This window comes from Pundamilia nyererei, unplaced genomic scaffold, assembly GCF_000239375.1.
Source record: "Pundamilia nyererei isolate P.nyererei 1_Seehausen unplaced genomic scaffold, PunNye1.0 scaffold00301, whole genome shotgun sequence".
In the NCBI taxonomy this organism is placed as follows: Eukaryota; Metazoa; Chordata; class Actinopteri; order Cichliformes; family Cichlidae; genus Pundamilia; species Pundamilia nyererei.
Window position 1 is genome coordinate 401,864 of NW_005187702.1, and position 19,032 is coordinate 420,895.

The 19,032-nt window shown below is 38.2% G+C and overlaps 2 protein-coding genes across 2 annotated transcripts in view; both read left to right on the forward strand.

Annotated features, from left to right (window-relative positions):
- Positions 1-5,509: 5,509 nt before the first annotated feature.
- Positions 5,510-10,427, forward strand: cpa5 (carboxypeptidase A5). Its single transcript, XM_013915421.1, has 12 exons — positions 5,510-5,620; positions 6,479-6,560; positions 6,761-6,895; positions 6,990-7,091; positions 8,036-8,137; positions 8,312-8,413; positions 8,542-8,652; positions 8,906-8,996; positions 9,234-9,433; positions 9,560-9,644; positions 10,092-10,287; positions 10,330-10,427. Exons 1-11 carry the CDS (start codon positions 5,553-5,555, stop codon positions 10,277-10,279), a joined length of 1,266 nt encoding a protein of 421 aa, XP_013770875.1. The 5' UTR covers positions 5,510-5,552; the 3' UTR covers positions 10,280-10,287; positions 10,330-10,427.
- Positions 10,428-11,506: 1,079 nt separating this feature from the next.
- The window catches only part of LOC102212209 (carboxypeptidase A1-like), an 11,184-nt gene continuing 3,658 nt past the window's right edge, over positions 11,507-19,032 (forward strand). Inside the window, exons 1-8 of the mRNA XM_005751148.1 lie at positions 11,507-11,637; positions 12,240-12,321; positions 12,497-12,631; positions 12,738-12,845; positions 15,276-15,377; positions 15,667-15,768; positions 15,897-16,007; positions 18,127-18,217. Of these exons, the coding sequence (XP_005751205.1) occupies positions 11,561-11,637; positions 12,240-12,321; positions 12,497-12,631; positions 12,738-12,845; positions 15,276-15,377; positions 15,667-15,768; positions 15,897-16,007; positions 18,127-18,217 (808 nt within the window). The 5' untranslated portion in view covers positions 11,507-11,560. The remainder of the gene's footprint in view (positions 11,638-12,239; positions 12,322-12,496; positions 12,632-12,737; positions 12,846-15,275; positions 15,378-15,666; positions 15,769-15,896; positions 16,008-18,126; positions 18,218-19,032) is intronic.

Consider the following 19,032-nt stretch of genomic DNA (forward strand, 5'->3'; position numbering starts at 1 on the left):
ATGTGATCTGAAATTTTAAAATTAGCCTGGGGATCTGTGTTTTTAGACAAACAAATCAAACTGTCACTGCGCTTAACTGCTGAAGTGACAGTTCCATCTTAATGAATTAATGACACATTCAGATAATTATTTAACAATGTATATATTAATTTCATTCTGGCACTCCAAAGCAACAAAGACGTAAAACCAAAAAAAGTGGTCTCAGAAAGGACTTTAAAAGGAAAACACAACAAAAATATTTACTTTTAAAGATTGATGAGGCTGCTTCATCACAGAACCCAAGATAGTGAAAATGAGGTATTGAACAAATAATAATTGGTTCTGTTGACTATATATTTATTTTGGCATGAAATAGTAAACATGGGCACAGTAATCACATTAATTAACCAAAACAGTATTTATTGTAAACACCTGTAAACACTTGGGTATGCTTATTATTGGTCAAAATTAGTATACTATCAATTTATAATCCTCAAAGACATATAAAAGATACACTGTGATGGAAAGACCTGCTTTAACTATCTTACTTGGAGCCTGGTGTTAACTAGTCACGACACTGCAGTTATTTAATCTTTTCCAACAATTTGGGCTCATCTGGCGCTTTTACTGTGAAAAAAACACTTTCATTACTTCCGGACTTGCCTCATCTCTTCTTTCTTTTCTTTCTAGCTTGACTTTACTTTCACTCGGGAGGTCCCGTACACTTTTCATTGATGTTTGAACAGGGCGGGACTTCCGTTTTGGCAGATTTTCCGTCTTAACCAATAAGAGTACAAAAAAGAGGTACTGGAGGACAGGGTAGCCAACCAGGAAACAACAGGGCGTGTCTTTACCTAACAAAGGATGTGAGTGTATTTGACACATTCAACCTGCTGCAGTTGCGGTTTTTCCTCCGAACCTTTCCCCCCCTCCTCCGACCCTCATCTTTATGTGTAAATACATTCTAAATTATTAAATTATCTAATTATACACTGATAACGGTGTGGTAATTTGTTTGTGACAAGACAAGAAAATTAATTTTTAATCACATATAGCAACTGAAATAATCTTAGGACTCGTTGTCCGCAGACTACAGCTGGTCCGTGTTTTGAACTAATGTTTGTGGTTTGAACCGAAACAGCTGCAGTTTTGACTCAGTGACAGGAAACAATAGTCGTTATCAACTTCCTGTGTGTTGGTTTAGTGGAAGCAGCACTGTCACACCCGGCCACTTGATCTGTCGTGTTAACTGTTAAAGAACCGTGTTTTGATGCAGCTTTTTCGCCGATGCTCTCATTCCCTGTGATGTCTGATCTATGCTTTCTGGTATGCCTGTAAACTCTCAGGCAACTGTTTTAGTGGATGTCGTCATTCAATCGCTGCATCCAAACCCTAATAAAATCGCATCATGTCCGAAGACATGCTGTTAAATGTGACTCCAAGATGGAAAGTGGGTCACTTAAAAGTGACCCTGAACCAGAATACACCAACTATAATACTTTTTAAAAATCACACACATAAAATGAGAGAGTAACTAAAGTTAAAAAGTTCAAATGAGTGTGCCCCACCTTTCACCCTACAGATAACTGTATGGATGCATGGAAGGACTTACCCTCCCATGCTGATTTTCAGCTCCCCCCACCCAAACACGCAAGAATAAGGAAGCTGTACACTCTCAAAGTGCTGCATCACTGTGACCTCAACAGATTTTACACTCTTTTGTATAGTTCACATTTCATGCACTTATTATCTCTCTAAACTTTGGTAGGGGCTAAGTTCAGTTCAAGGAAACTTTAACAGACACATGGATCAAAGATACTGCCTGCTTTGTTTTTGTAAGTCTGTGTGAATTCTGCAGATGCTTTTTACTGTTTATTTTTCCTCTGCACTTAGCTTATCAGCTTGGTTGCATAGGAAAAACTTGTAGATAGCAGACAGAAGACAGCCAATGGAGGGAGGTGGCATTAGTGAGTAACGTTACTTTGCTACCTTGTAAATTTCCTTTCAATTCTTAAATTCCCAAGTATGTCATAGATATCTTTTAAATCAGGCATTAAGAAGGAATCCAAGATGCTAGAATGCTGGAATTTTAAAGGCATTTCAAATTGTCAAATGTCTTAGCTGTTCAATACTTACTCCTCAATAGGTCAACATTCCCAAGAACTACATCCACTAAAGGTGACTGTTGTAAGGGAAGAAAACAAGACAAAAGCTGGGTATTGATGCCCAGCATATTAAAAAAAATGATTTTGATGCCTCCTGTCTTCACAGGGAAAATTCAACTAACATTTGGTAGGTGTCTTTTTCTTAATGCCTCACACCTGCTAAAACGCCAGATGTAAAGTTTTTGTACCATTACAAAACAAGTTATCTCATGTCTGGAAATATTTTTATTGACATGCAGGGTTCACAGTACATGTGTCCAGGCAGCTGGTTTGAATTTAGCTCATTGATGCAGTTCATCTGTGGAGCTGCTCCACCAGTAAGAGAGAGGAAGCTCAGAACACTGCTTTGTGTTGAACAATGAGATTCCTTCCTGAGCTGTAAACAGCATTTAAGCCAGCCATTCAATACCAGCTAATAGGGGATTATGATTTATTAATGTTTCATTGTTTTTTCATCCAAATAATCTGTCTATTTCACATAAAGTACCGTTTTTGTTTTTCAAACAATAAAATGGGGAAAAGCAATGAGGATGCAGTGACTAAATATGGTTGTATAAATATATTATTCAACAATAAAGTCATAAATTTAAAAAAAATTCATAGCAAAATTAAAGCCGTGTATTCTGATAATGATGTCTTAGTGTTTGATTAAATAAATTTTTGCCAGTTTATATCATAAACACCCACAGGTTAAATAAATCTGTGGAAACAGCTATCCTCGCTCCATCAAAAGTTAGCAAAATCTGCTGAGCATCACCTCTATTTGCATATTATAAACAACAACAACAACAACACCTACGCCAGAATGCTGTTTATAGACTTCAGTTCAGCATTCAATACAATCCACCCCTCACAACTCATCAGGGAACTGACAGACCTGGGCATCAGTTCCCTCATCTGCAACTGGTTACTGGACTTCCTGACCAACCGCCCCCAACATGTCCGGCTGGATAACCGCTGCTCATCTACAATCACGATGAACACCGGTGTACCACAAGGCTGTGTGATGAGCCCTTTCCTCTACTCCCTCTTCACCCACGACTGCAGACCTGCTGATGGTTCCAACACCATCATTAAGTTTGCAGATGACACCACGGTGATTGGCCTCATCAGTGACAACGATGAGGCCGCCTACAGGGAGGAGGTGGATCGTCTGGCTGAGTGGTGCGACAGAAACAACCTGCTGCTTAACACAGAGAAGACCAAGGAGCTCATCGTGGACTACAGGAGGAATGCTGACCCACATCCACCCATCCACATTAAGGGGACGGCTGTGGAGCGTGTGAGCAGCTTCAAGTTCCTGGGAGTCCACATCTCCGAGGATCTCATCTGGACGACCAACTGCTCCAAGCTGGTCAAGAAGGCTCACCACCTCCTCTTCTTCTTGAGGACTCTGAGGAAGAACCACCTGTCCTCAGACATCCTGGTAAACTTCTATCGTTGCACCATTGAGAGCATCCTGACCAACTGTATAACAGTCTGGTACAGGAACTGCTCTGCCTCGGACCGGAAGGCGTTGCAGAGGGTCGTGAAAACTGCCCAGCGCATCGCCGGAGCACCACTTCCTGCCATAAAAGACATCTACAGGAAGCGGTGTCTGAAAAGGGCTGGGAAAATCATCAAAGACCCCAGTCACCCATCACATGGACTCTTCACCCTCCTGCCCTCTGGGAGGCGCTACAGGAGCCGCCGGACTAAGACCACCAGGTACCGGAACAGCTTCTTCCCCACAGCTGTCAGACTCCTGAACTCTGCCTCCTGACATCTGACCCACGTTAAACTCATGGACTGAACATACACACACCCACAATGGACAACTGTACCCTCAAACACACAATGATAACATGGACTGAACCACCACTCACAACCATTAGCACTTTATATAGCCTCTGTAGAAACTATCTACACCCTCACTTATCTTAACTGCACTACTGTATAGCTCTGTGTAAATAATCATTCTGTACATTCGATAATCTTTAATCCTACAACTGTTTACAACTTGCATAGTTCCCATTTCTGTATAACTGTATATCTCAGATTTCTGTATAGTTTTTTTATTTCAGATTTATATCCTGTTCATAGCTTGTACTCAATACAGCCTGTACATACTTATAGTTATAGAACATTCACAACATACTTCATACCGTGTACATTATAACATACCATAATAGACCCATTCCTGTAATATACTTACATATCTATATTATTGCTAATATATATTGTAATATATCTATATCACTAAAGCACTTCTGGATGGATGCAAACTGCATTTCGTTGCCCTGTACCTGTGCATGTGCAATGACAATAAAGTTGAATTCTATTCTATTCTAAAACCAGAGCATAAATAGGCCATGCAGGAAACTGAATAGGAAGTTAAAAAAGCACATTGACCGTATGCAGTGTGTGCACATAGTTCCCAGTTATTGTATGACAACATTACAGCAACTATGGGAGGAGCTAAGCTGGCTAGCTTCACTGCTTCTCATGAGAAAGCAAGTTATCTTATTTCCCAAATATCTTGTTAAAATCTCTTAAAAAAAAGTGTGACAGGTTTTGTTTTTTGTTTTTTGTTTATCTTTAAGCAACTAATACATCGACTAAGCCATCAAACAAAATCCTTGAGGATTTGCTATTTGCTTTTCTTATCATGCTTTTTGCTTTTTAAGCTGTAGAGGCTGGTGAGAAACAGTATTCCATTTCAGGTAGGGTAACACCATACGAAATTACAATAAACTTCATGAGTTCTTGACTTATACAATTGTATATATATATACAGAGTGACAAATTTAGGCATGAAATGATTAAGCTGTGTATTTCTCTCTGGTGTTTTAATGAGCTCTTTCTACACTGGACGCATTCATAATGAAGCAAAGCAAAGGAAATGCATTGGATTTTTTAAAATCTTTTCCTCCTGTGACCTAAGTTGTTGTTTGTGATGCATTTGTAATTTCTCCTACCGATTTGGGATTAGATGGACCTGATAAGTACCAAAGGTTAGCATTTCTTTCCAAGGTTTTTGTTTGTTTGTTTGTTTTAAAAATCATGGGGACAATTGTGTAACAAAGTATTAAACACTTCGTTGAGCAGAATGAAGGAGGAGGTGCAGAACAGCCTAAATGTAATGTCCCCATATGAGGACCCATGTTAAAAAAAAAAGTGTTTTCAGTCAGACTAAGATTGAATTTAGCACCAGTGCTTTTATTTTGTAAACTAAACATAAATTCAGTTTGTTCAAAATATGTGTGTATGATGCAACTTCTGGTTCTGGTATCTCTAGGCTGGTGTGGGAAAAGGACCAGCCGGTGACAGAGCTCTCTGAACTCTGGCAAGGTCAACCTTTGGGCATATATCAGGTGGCAGAGGCAGCCATAAAAGTCTGTTTCTGGCCCAACGTTCACACTGTTGGTCATGATGAGGGGGCTGTTCGTGTTCGCTGCGCTGCTTGTGGCAGTTTTTGGCAAAGTGACGTTTGAGGGGTAAGTGGACCTGGCGACTAAATCTAAGACTATCTACTAAGTAAAGACTAAAGTAAATCAGTGTTTTTGAGCAAACGTAGGCACTATCATCAGTTTCCTTAAGAAGAGTTATGAATTAGTCATGATTGAATTAATCAGTCATTAGCAATGCTTCTACTTCTTGGGTTTTGATATTGACCCAGGTGTCATTTATGTATCTGTAGCTGTGGCTAGCTGCTGTCCCTGTGAAAGACCCAGCGCTTTACGTTCAACCTTTTTTTACTTTCGGACACTCCCGATTGGAAAAAAAGAAAAGCTGCATCATACATTTTTTGATAAGGACACACAGTTATGCATGTGTAGAGATCCAAAAACCAATTTTTCAGCCTGCAAACTCACACAGATTGAAGTGTGGATCAGAGAACAGAATTCAGGTTTATGCTATCAGTCCCAGCAATGTGTGGAATGACAAACAGTTTTTTTCTCAAACTGAAAAATAGTTTATAGAGGAAACACTGGCAAGCAGTCTTTTATAACTTCCAACTTTATGAAGCTTAAGGCTTCTCACTTCCTGTTATTTAAAATAGTGCCGTATGTATGTAATTTATCCGACACCCCTCTGTTGCTACAGCATGAATAAAACCCTAAAATCTAAACTTTCTTGCAGTTTTACATAGTATATACACATAGTATGTGAAATAGCTAATATGCAGTGCCTAGAAAACCTGGACTGTTCCTGCATCCAGTTGATGCCTGCCGATGAGAACTGGTTGAGATACCTAAACTGATAACTCTGGTTTCACAATAAATGACTTTTTTCTGCACAAGCAAGATACGCTGAGTAGAAGGCTGTAAAACTTAGCTGTTTGCTGTTTGCAGGCACAAAGTGCTTCGAATTGTTCCCAAGGATGAAGTCCAGCTGTCTCTTATCAAGGATCTGGAGGAAATGATGGAGTTCGAGGTAATTTATCAGCCACTAAATGACATCACCAGCCACCACTGTTTAAAATAAACTTTAAAAAGAAGAAGAAAGAAGAAAACAAACAAAACCACAAATTTTTAAAAATGCCTTAATAGCTCTATTTTTTATCTTTATAAGTTTTCTAAATTGAGTAGAAACTTCTTTTGTATGCTTTGGTTAATATATTTTTGTTCTTTCAGCTGGATTTTTGGAGGGGGGTGACTACTGTGTCTAATCCCGTGGATGTCAGAGTTCCCTTCCATGTCTTGAAGTCAGTCAAAGATTACCTTGAGACACAGAACATTGACTACTCCGCCATGATTGAAGACCTCCAGGTTGCTTATAAGATCAGAATACACCCTGGAGTTTTTTCTGTTAATAGTTTTGCTCAGTAACTCTAATATTATAAAATCTATCATTGTACTGCAGATGATTCTGGATAAGGAGCAGAAGGAGATGGCTGCTGCTCGTGTACCTCAGGCCAAAAACACTGATAGTTTCGACTTCGCTAACTACCACACCCTTGAAGAGGTAAGTACACAAAACTCCTCTGGCTACTGTTATCCAGTGAATAGATTGTAGCCAACTGTGTATTTTCTTTCACTAACCCATGCAAAGCAGTAAGAAAAAGCAAATAAAGTCTTTGAAAGTTTTTTCAAATGTGCTAAATTTGTAATAAAATATAGCATACAAATATAGCATACTGAGTGTCAGGATCCCTCAGCTGTGACATTTTTCTTTCTGATGCTTCACACACTATTACCAGTATCTCCTTTTGTCTGATTAAAAGCTATCATCTTTGGCTAAGCAGCTTAACCTGATGCTTCATTCTATCACAGTGCAGTGTTTTTGCTAGCGAGTGGCATGACTGACAAGGAAGGGCAAGGAAATGGACTTGCATTTTTATAGCAATTCTCTGGTCTTAGAGACCACTGAGAGTATTTAAGATTACAAGCCACATTTAACCATGCATTAATACAATGCCTTATACATTTTAAGAACCATTGTACCTCTCATTCATGGCCAATTTAGAATCATCAATTTACCTAACATATAGAGAGCATATCGAGAATATCTATAGGGAGGCCGTGCAAACACCCCAGTTGGGGTTCAAAGCAAGAACCTTATTGCTGTGCAGCGACAGTACTAACTACTGCACCAATCACTGTGGGAGGAACTTACTTGTACTCTATCTGTTCATGTGAACAATGTCAATTACATTTTTGAAGCACAACAAAGGACATTTATTTCTAAAAGTATGGGGCCATGTACAGTGTGTAATGTGCCAACACTGGAAATTTGGTGCTCAATATTTCAGTGACATTTAAACTGAATGTTAATAGCAATCCTAGCATTTAGCATTTCCCTATTGATCTACATCATGTTGCAATCCCCATGACATTTGAGGCCAGACAGTGGTACAGAATCATGTCGCACTCAACTGATGCTTATGCATTATTGTGTCTTTCATTTAGATCTACAGCTTCCAGGACATGCTGGTGGCTGAGAATCCCAACTTTGTCAGCAAGATAGTGATTGGGCAGAGCTACGAAGGCCGTCCTCTTAATGTGCTCAAGGTAAAAAAAACAAACAAACAAGCAAAACTACAACTGCACAATAGAGCTGAACGAACATTAAAATTAAAAAAAGACAAAACCTCCTATACTCTTCTGGCAAGAGTTTTCACCCTCATGCTGCTCTTCATTTTTTATTTGTAATGAAGTTTGCTACTTTCCTTTCCTGTCTTGTAGTTCAGCACTGGTGGAACCAACCGTCCTGCCATCTGGATCGACACTGGAATCCACTCCAGAGAGTGGGTCACTCAGGCCAGCGGGCTATGGTTTGCTAAGAAGGTGGGTTGTTTTTTTTTCATTTTCTTTAATAATATTATTAACATTTGTTGCTTTTGTCTGTGTCTCTGCCACTTCTCACAACTTACAGGTTGCACTGAATATTGTGTCCTCTGCTTTCCTGTCATTAGATTGTGACTGATTATGGAACGGATCCCGCCCTCACTGCAATCCTCAGTCAAATGGACATCTTCCTGGAGATTGCCACCAACCCTGATGGATACGCCTTCACCCACAGCAGTGTGAGTCTTTCATACTGTCTACTGTCTGATTTGTTTTAGAGTAATTTGCTGTACAACCAAATGTCTGTTTATAACCTTCATTTTACTTTTAAACATTTTTTTCAGGGCTTATCCCAATTAGCTTAAGCTGACAAGATGATACAGATGAATTAGTAATGGTGTATTTAGTCGGTTTTGCACAATGAATTAAATTTTGAGAGTCATATAGAATAAAATATCTTTCTTCAAGCAAAGACTAACATTACTGTTTCAGAATCGTATGTGGCGTAAGACCAGGAAGCCCAATCCTGGTTCTTCTTGTGTGGGAGTTGATCCCAATAGGAACTGGGATGCTGGTTTTGGAGGTAATATTTTCCCCTGCCATTCACTTGTATTTAAAGCCACTAACAGCCACTGTATGAGGTAATAATGATCATATGTGTGTGTGTGTGTGTGTGTGTGTGTGTGTGTGTGTGTGTGTGTGTGTGTGTGTGTGTGTGTGTGTGTGTGTGTGTGTGTATTGCTTATGTCTTTCATATTTTTACATTCTAATGCTTTACCACAGTGTCTGTTTGTCTGGTTTTCTTTATATTAATAAATAGAACCTGGTGCCAGCAGCAGCCCCTGCTCAGAAACCTATCGTGGACCCAGTGCACACTCTGAGTCTGAGGTCAAGTCTATTGTGGACTTCGTGAAGTCTCATGGCAACATCAAGGCCTTCATCTCCATCCATTCCTACTCTCAGATGCTCATGTATCCCTATGGCTACAAAAGCACTCCTGCCAATGACGCGGCAGAACTGGTATAAAAAAGATCTTTCTGATTTAATTTCTTTCTTTAGAATTCTTATTTTTATGATAGTTCTTATATCTTCTTTGGGCTCTGTCAAAAGTCCTTATTAAAAAGTATGATAATATTCTTTCTACAGCACAAGGTGGCTCAAAAGGCCATCAGTGATCTAACCTCCCTGTATGGTACCAAATACACATACGGCAGCATCATTGACACTATCTGTAAGTTTAAGCAACACTGCTTACCAGTACAGACTTCTTTTACATTATTTTTGCCTAATAATGACCAGATATATGAATATTTCTCTTCTTTTCCTATAACTTTAATTTCTTCAAATGCAAATATAGTGGTATTAAATAGTGTATACAAAAAAAGTTGTGGCAGGGATCTCAAACTTGCTTTAAATTGTAGCCATTTGTATAAAAGTAAAACGACACAGGTCTGTACTTCAGACAGTTTTTTGGTGTTTATGAACCAACCAACCACCACTCATGCATAAGTATAAACTGTGCTAAAATTAAATGTACAAATGGTGCAAGGTTTTTTTTAATTTATTTAAACATTATTGCCTTGAAATTAAAAGCTTTTTCAGGATCTCCATTTTTTTCTTTCTTTTTTTTTTTTACAGTACCGTTTCATTGTTTTAACAATGCCTATTTTAATTTTAGACCAAGCCAGTGGTAACACCATTGACTGGACCTACGAACAGGGCATCAAGTACTCGTACACCTTTGAGCTGAGGGATGAGGGTCGCTATGGCTTCCTCCTTCCTGCATCTCAGATCATCCCCAACGCTCAGGAGACTTGGCTGGCTCTGATGTCCATCATGGATCACACCTCCAAGAACCCATACTGATCTGTGTGCGTGTATAAAAGGGGAAATCCTACATTTGGGAAATGTGCCCCCTTTTTTCCATCCTAAGAGTAATTCAAACCCATCACGATCGAGGGCTGTTCAAACTTTCTCAAAACCACAAGACAAATAAACACAATCCAAAATCAAAGCTGAATTTCTTTGTGATCCTGCTTGCACTGTAGCACATTCAGGCCTCAGGAGTGTCCCTACACTGCGTGCTGGGTTGCGTGCTTCTTTTATTATTTTTCTCAATGTAATGTGACTTTTCAGACGTTGCAAAGCGTAGCTGCAGCATCATTGCCAGCTGCTCAGCATACTGTATCGCCTTGGTCCCAGGGCACTACTGCATAAATAGGAGAGGCAGAATTAGAAAACATATCCCACCTGTGCCAGCCAGGCTCTCCACAGCCCCCCGAACCTTCCACTCCACCTCTCCCTCTGCAGCTGAGACACCACCACACACCACCATCCAACCCATGTATTTCATGCACTTTATGCCACTCACACAAAACTGCAGCGCCACCGTGATCATTGCAAAAAGGAAGATGAAACATTAGACATATACAGGAACTTTTGTGGTCAGCAGTTTATTTACATTTTGAGCTCCAGACAAAATATTTTCAATTTCTGAACTACGAAAACTGTTGCTTTTTTTATGGCAGACCCGTGAATGCCGTCTGTTAATATATTCTGACAGATGAAAGAAAGCATTTAAATACATTTATCCCCCTGATAAATTCTATTAAAGCAACAACAATAATAATAAAACATGTAACAAAAATCTATTGATTGAGTTGCAAATTGTTCCACATGTCAATGCAATGAAGAGGCCTTTAAAAAGAATGCAGATCTTTCTGTTAATTATTTAGTTAATCGTATAGCTAGATAGCTTTCTACTGAAAAAGCTTATCTTGGGGTCAAGCTTGTCAGATATGACAAGATATGTCAGATATTTTTTTTAGATGTACATATGAGCAATTTCAGGATGCTGATTAATGATCAATTTATCCACAGATTAATCAATAATGATGGACTTCCACATAATCCATGTAGTACGTCACAAGCTGTCTGTAAAAAAATAAAATGAAAAAAGCAAAAGAGTAATCTTCCCTTTTTTTCAAACTGGTCAGAACTTCACTGTGTCAAAATCCATGATGCAATCGTTCTTGTGAGTCAGCCAAAGATAAACATGTATAACCATGAACGTCAACAAGGCTGTGGCTTGATCACATGACTCTGCACACTTAAAAAGATGGTGTTAAACCCTGAACTGGTCGCACAATGCTGGCCACGATGAGGAAGCTCCTCGCATTCGCTGTGCTCTTTGTGGCTGTTCTTGGAAAAGAAACGTTTAATGGGTAAGTGGGCCAGCCCAAACCTCTCGCTGCTGTTGGAGTAGGGTGAAAGTCAGCTGTATACATGGGAATGTGTAAAAGCTGTGAGCATTAGAAGTAAAGTAAGGATGTGTTAAAAAATAATGACAGCAGCATTTTTGATTTAAACCACCCTGACTAGTCACTGCATTTAAAACAGCAACATATCTCCCGGGTGCACTTGTGCAATTTTTGCATTTGAAAACTTTAATAGAGTACTGTCGCTATATTACATGTATATTTGTACATTTAATTATTTAAAGTGTAATGCTTCCCCTTTGATAACCTAATGCAATCAGCTGAACACTGGGAAGTCATGAATTCCCATTCAAAGCAGTATAGTTTTATTTAAAGAGCACCTTTCATACAAAATGGCAGCTTGAAAGAGCCTAGGACATTGGAAAACACTAACAGCAACAACAACAACAACAACAAACGACAAACGACAATTTCTCACAGTTCAACTTTTGAAGAAGCAGCACCCACCAAGCTTGAGAAACCATTATTTCACCCTCTCTGTACCAATTTCTTAGCAAATGCTTGAGTTGAGTAAAAAACGGTAAAACAGTGTGGTTCTCTTTTTGCAGGCATCAGGTCCTTCGACTCGTTCCAAAGAGTGATGGCCATCTGTCTCTCATCAAGGACCTGCACAACATGATAGAGCAGGAGGTTATTTATCACCCATGACATCACTGTCAAGACAAATCTAAAAAAAATTTAAATAGAAAGAACAGATTCAGTTATGTCACATGACACGGCATTTTTTTTATGCCGAACCTTTTTTTCTAATAAACTGATTGCAATTCAACTCAGTTTGGGGAATAATGACTGTTTGTTCTTTTAGCTTGACATCTGGAGGGAAGTGAGTGATGTGGGCTTTCCTGTGGATATCAGAGTTCCAGTACATCAATTAAAGATGGTCAAACGTTACCTGAAAGCCTACGATATACAGTTCTCCACCATGATTAAAGACTTGCAGGTAGCGTATGACACCTGGAATCAACCTGGACTGACTCATGCACCTGGATTTGAGATTGAGAGTACCTCTCTGATAGAGGTCATATAACTATGCTACTGTCCTGCAGGTGTTGCTGGATGAGGAGCAAAAAGCAATGGAGTCTGCTTTAGCCCGTGTCCCTGAGCCCAGAAACACTGATAACTTTGACTTTTCTAGCTACCACAACCTCAGTGAGGTCAGCAAACACTTTTCCTTTTCATAAGTAAAAAGTAAAAGGATAATTACAAATATTTTGAGACAGCAACTTTTTAAAAATAATTTCGACCTTAGTCTTGGCACTAAAGGTGATGAGTATTGTTTTTTTTTTCTTGGTTATATACAATAACATATGCAATATATTCTTATATGTCTGAGAATAGCAGGTATTGGAGCCCAGTGATTTTTGAAAAGGTGACGTTAACTGCTTATTATTGTAGTATGATTTTTTCAGACTTGCAAATAACTTTGTTACTCACTTATGTTTACCATATTTTTCTCAACATATACACTATATGGACAAAAATATTTGGCCATTTCGCTCAATAGTTGAATTCAGGCGTTTTCATTCCAACTGTCACCAGCAGTGTTGGTCAAGTTACTTGAAAAAAGTAATCAGTAACTAATTACTGATTACTTCCCCCAAAAAGTAATCCCGTGACTTTACTGATTACTTATTTTCAAAAGTAATTAATTACTTAGTTACTTAGTTACTTTTTAAAAACACGATTTACAACCTGAATAGGTAATAAAGCGATAGATCTTTCAGCCCAATTCTACTTTTTCTACATAATCCATCATACAAAATGTAATCACATGGAAAAGTCTTTTTAAAACTTGTTTTATTAGTTTTAATCTTTTAAAAAATTGTTATTATATGCAACATTCTGACTTGAATAAATTAGTTTAACATTTAAACCTATTTTCTGCACATTCCAGCACATAAAATAAAATATGTTTTGTGTTTACACTCTTTTAAATAGATGCAAGTAAAACACAGCAGAAAATAAATAACATCAAAGACTCAGCGGTCCTTTTGCTCTATTTTCACCTGTATAGCAGGAGTAGGGTAGGCGGAGGTTTACCCTGGTGCAGGTGTGCCGCAGCGATCAGTGGAAGAATCTGCAAGTTTCTCTGTAAATTTCCCATTACCTCATAGCGCACTCGGTTTTTTTGCTGTAAAAAGAAGTTTTCTTCCCACGCACAACGGACACTAATGTTTTTGTCACTTTTTATGGAATCAAACTCAAAGTAAGGTCAGTACTTTCACGCTTTAAATGCAAGGCATGCTCATACTCTCTCCCGCATTCGATATATTATCCATTGTTGATCTGCACACAGCTGTTGTCACCAATGTCGCACTCGCTTACGTCACTGTCATGAGACGTTCTTGCAAAAAAAAATATCACGGTTTTAGTAACGCAGTGTTCCTACAGGAAAGTAACGGTAATCTAATTACCGTTTTTGCAATAGTAATCCCTTACTTTACTTGTTACTTGAAAAAAGTAATCGGATTACAGTAATGCGTTACTGCCCATCTCTGGTCACCAGTGTATTAAATCAAGTGCCTAGCTGTGCAGTCTGCCTTTAAAACATTTGTGAGTTTGTAAAATGTCTTTCCTCCTAGATATTCTCTGTTGTGATAAGTGATAATATTGTAAAGAGGAAGCATTTAGGACCCATAGCAACTCAGCCACAAAGTGAAAGACCACATAAAGTCACAGAGTGGAGTCTGAGTGCTGAGCTATGTACAGCGGTCCCTCGCTACAACGCGGTTCACTTTTCGCGGCCTCGCTGTTTCGCAGATTTTTTGTGCAATTTTGCATGCTTTTGTTTTTGTTTTGTTTTTACAGTGCATTGTGTTCTGCGTCCTGATCGGCTGTAGACCATTGTCAATCAATCTCCGTGCCGTGTCTCCTGTACAGTACAGAATGCGTTCAGCTTGTCAGATTTGCATAAATCTTCGATCGCTAGCAGTGTGACTCTGAAGTGCTGTACTGTATGTTTGTAAGTTTTCTCCCCAACAAACATAACACTGTCGACGAAACATTTTGCACGGCCAAAGGCACCTGCGGTAGCACCCAAAAGACAGAGGAAGATGCTAACCATCGCACAAAAAGTTGGACTTATGAACATGCTAAAGGAAGGACCATAAGGCACACCGGATTATAAGGCCAATTAAGCGAAACCAAACAGTCAGATAAGTCAAACTTTACTCAACTCATTCTTCTTGCGTCCTCTACTTCCGTACCATTGACTCATTAATATTGAATTCTCTCGCAGCTGCTCTATTCCCATGTTCTGGACCTGGAAACAGGGTTTGATCTTTGGTTTCATTCTATAATACTGGACTTATTTTTCTATGAAGGTTTGAACTTTGAGAGTGTTTAAACAGGAGAGAAAAGTGTGAAAATGTTCACGCCTGTCTGAGAAAAGTGTATAAAGTGTCTAGTGACATCTAATAAATGTAAAAAATAAAATGAAATAATAATAATGATAAAGTTGGCTACTTCGCGGGTTTCACCTATCATTCACGGGTCATTTTAGAACGTATCTCCCGCGATAAACAAGGGACCACTGTATAACAATTACCTGGTGCTTATCTATTAAGACTTCACTTGTCTTTCAGATCTACTCCTTTCAGGACATGCTGGTGGCTGAGAACCCCAACTTGGTGAGCAAGATAGTGATTGGTCAGAGCTATGAGGACCGTCCCCTTAATGTGCTCAAGGTAAACCTGCTATTGAAAAAGAACTGAATGAACATCATGGCAATGAATGCATGCTCTTTAAAAAGAACAAACACCCTGTTATTACAACAAGTACCTTTACATTTATTAGCCTTTAGAAATGGATGGATTATTATTGTAGGGCATTTACCTTATAATATAAAGCGCCTTGAGGTTGCTGTCGATGTTTTTTGGCAGTATATAAATATAAATGGAATTGAACTGAATTGAATGGCTAGCTGGGTGCATGGATGGATGGACGGACCTCATGCTTTCCTTTCCCATGTTTTAGTTCAGCACTGGTGGAACCAACCGCCCTGCCATCTGGATTGATACTGGAATCCACTCAAGAGAATGGGTCACCCAGGCCAGCGGACTATGGTTTGCCCAGAAGGTGTTTTGGCAGTCTGGCTATTAGCATCAATACTTTTTTTTGTTGTTGTTTGATCTTCTCTGTCTCTTCAAATTCCAATAGCTAACTGATTACACTCAAAATTGTGTCCTTTTGATTTTTATTGTTAGATTGTGACTGACTTTGGACGTGACCCTAAACTCACCGCAGTCCTCAATCAGATGGACATCTTTCTGGAGATTGTGACCAACCCTGATGGCTACGCCTTCACCCACACCAATGTGAGTCTGTCATAGTTAGACTTTTCACATCATACTTTCATATTCAGGGACTGACATGAATTTGTTACATTTTTACAATATTATCTTCTATAAAAAATAATAATTAGAAGAAACAAACAAACAAACAAAAACTAGCTGTTTAAACCCTGTAAAGTCCAGGACATCACAATGATTCTAACCCTAACTCTGTACTATCAGAAGGTGTAATATCCTATATATTTGTACAATCGCAGTGAGAGCTTGGTCTGTATTGACAGTAATACAGCAATAATTTAAAAAAAAAAACAATTCCTGGCCGATATTGGACACCAGCACTGCTGTCCTCTGTCACAGTTTTTGTTCACAATTTATATGGACAGTTTAACTATCTTGGGGTCTTATGATGTGGGGTGATGTGTTACCTGTCACATATACAGGATTTAGAATTTGCAGTTAAACAAATGAACATGTCTTTGGGTGGAAACTGGAGCAGAAACCAGCAAAAGTTGAAAGTTGAGATCATACAAATTCCACACAGCATTGCCCGTAAAGTTCACACAAGGAATGTCCTTGGTGCACTCTAAAAACTAAAACTGACATTTACTTAAAATTTTTGAGGCAACACTTTTGCACTTAAAAATATTGAGTAGTTTCGAAACCAGTCAAATCTGTTCAATATACTTGATCAATTGAATATAACTAAAGCTTAAACATGTTAAGTTGAAATGAATAATTGTAGTTGTTACACAAACATGAAAAAATTGAGTAAATAACACTGACATGCTTGGTCAATGTAACTGAAATAGAGATGGTCAGTTAATCCAAAATTTTGTTCCATTTACTTAATATTGTAAACTGAACGTAATTAAAATTGTACTTAATATTAAATATGGTAAATGGCCTGTATTTGTATAGTGCTTTACTTAGTCCCTATGGACCCCAAAGCACTTTACACTACATTCAGTCATCCTGAATGTGTGAATCATTCAGTCATTCACACTGAATGTGTGTGTGAATCATTCAGTCATTCACACACACATTCACACACTGGTGATGGCAAGCTACATTGCAGCTACAGCTGCCCTGGGCACACTGACAGAGGCGAGGCTGCCGGACAGTGGCGCCACTAGGCCCTCTGACCACCACCAGTAGGCAACCAGTAGGCGACCGAGACTGTCGGTGCCGGGGCTTGAACTGGCAACCTTCCTATTACAAAATGAACTGCCAACCTTTGAGCCACGATCTCTTGACGACTCTTGATCACCCCCTAACTTTCAAATATGAATGTTATTGTATTTCACTGGTAGTCTAAGTCTAAAAAAAAACCAAACAACCTAATATGTAGTTGTGTTTTTCATAATACATGTATGAAAAATGACCACATGTTAAACATTTTTCCAAATGAAAATGTAATTTTCATAAACATGGCAATAACTCGAAATAAACAAGCACTAAAAAGACAAGAGCCTTTTCCCTTTTAGCTCAAAACCTTACATACTTGAAGGATAAATGGCAAACCAGGAGAGCAAACACAAAAGCTCAGAGTATTTAAAAAACAAAATGAACAAAACAATGATAAAAGGCTCATGGTACTCAATTACTCTACGATATCGTGTTTTACTTACACTTTTCAGTTGTAGTTGCTGACAATAAATAATAGTGATTTGAATAATTAATGATTTTGGTACAAGATACTGATGAGTATAGATACCTATTTCTCACATATTTTGATTCAATTTTAAACAAAAATATTAAGTACATGCAAAGAAGGTATTCTGTGAACCACATGCTGAATTTTTGTCTGAGATAAATGTAAATGAATACCTTAATTTAACACGAACATATAAGTTAACATTTTAGACATTTATTTCAACTTATCAAACTCAAATAATTACTAAAAGAATATTCATAGATTTTATCAGGCTCATCTAACTTATACTGTATTTATAGTGATATTTACTAAGCCTCTGAATTACTTTTTAGAGTGTGTGAGGCAACAGTCTTAACCACTGCACCATAGTAGTTGATGACTGAATGGATAATGGATGTGTTTATTTAAAGTTAAATCAAAGCTTAACGTAAATATACCTAACAATTAAACTAATAACCCACACATATTGGGATGCTTTGATGTTTCCAGTCCCGTATGTGGCGTAAGACCAGAAAACCTAATCCCGGGTCCCTTTGTGTTGGTGTTGATCCCAACAGGAACTGGAAAGCTGGTTTTGGAGGTATATCTTTTATCTAAATATGCATGTATTCATGTTTTCATGTAACAGGTTATTGCAGTTTTACTTTTACTGTGAATACATTTTAGAGCGAGGCATTCCTGACTTCCTCAGTATTGTTCTTCAAAAAATTTGAACTTTAGTAACATCACCTTTTTTCCAGCCTCAAGATGGAAATAAATAAATCAATACATTAGTAAAATCCCACAGACAAAGAGAAAGTGACTTTAAAAAGTATTTCTTAGTTTTGTCTTTCTTGTCTTTTTGTACAAATTATCAGCAAATACACACAAATAATGAAGTATTGTAAATAATAGAGTACTAGTAAATGTTTGGACAATGCATATAATTTTTTCTTTATTTTGATTAACAACAATGTCTTTGCAGCAAATTACAACATATAGTTCAGTATGTACTACAGTACTGTGCAATTCATTCTTCATATTTTTGTAGGAAAGTGGGAAATAGGTGCAGTGATTTATTGAACACACACTATGCGGACATACAGTATATATGGTAAAAACAACTTAAAGATTAATATTTGGTATGACTGCCATCACTGTTTAACACAGTATGACATTTCTTAGCCAAAGTTTCTTGTAATTTCTTTAAGTGGTCTTGAGGAATAGTTCCTGCTTCTATTTTTTAATGGGTTTTCAATATACCTTTCCAATTTGACCATTTCTGCTGAGATTTTAATGAATTATGAACTGAAAGGTCAAGTGCATCTCTCATGTCCTATGTCAGGTCTTTGCTTGATTTCTTCCTGTTCTGCTGGAGCCACTCGCCTAGCTTGGGAGTCACCGCACCTAGTGCTC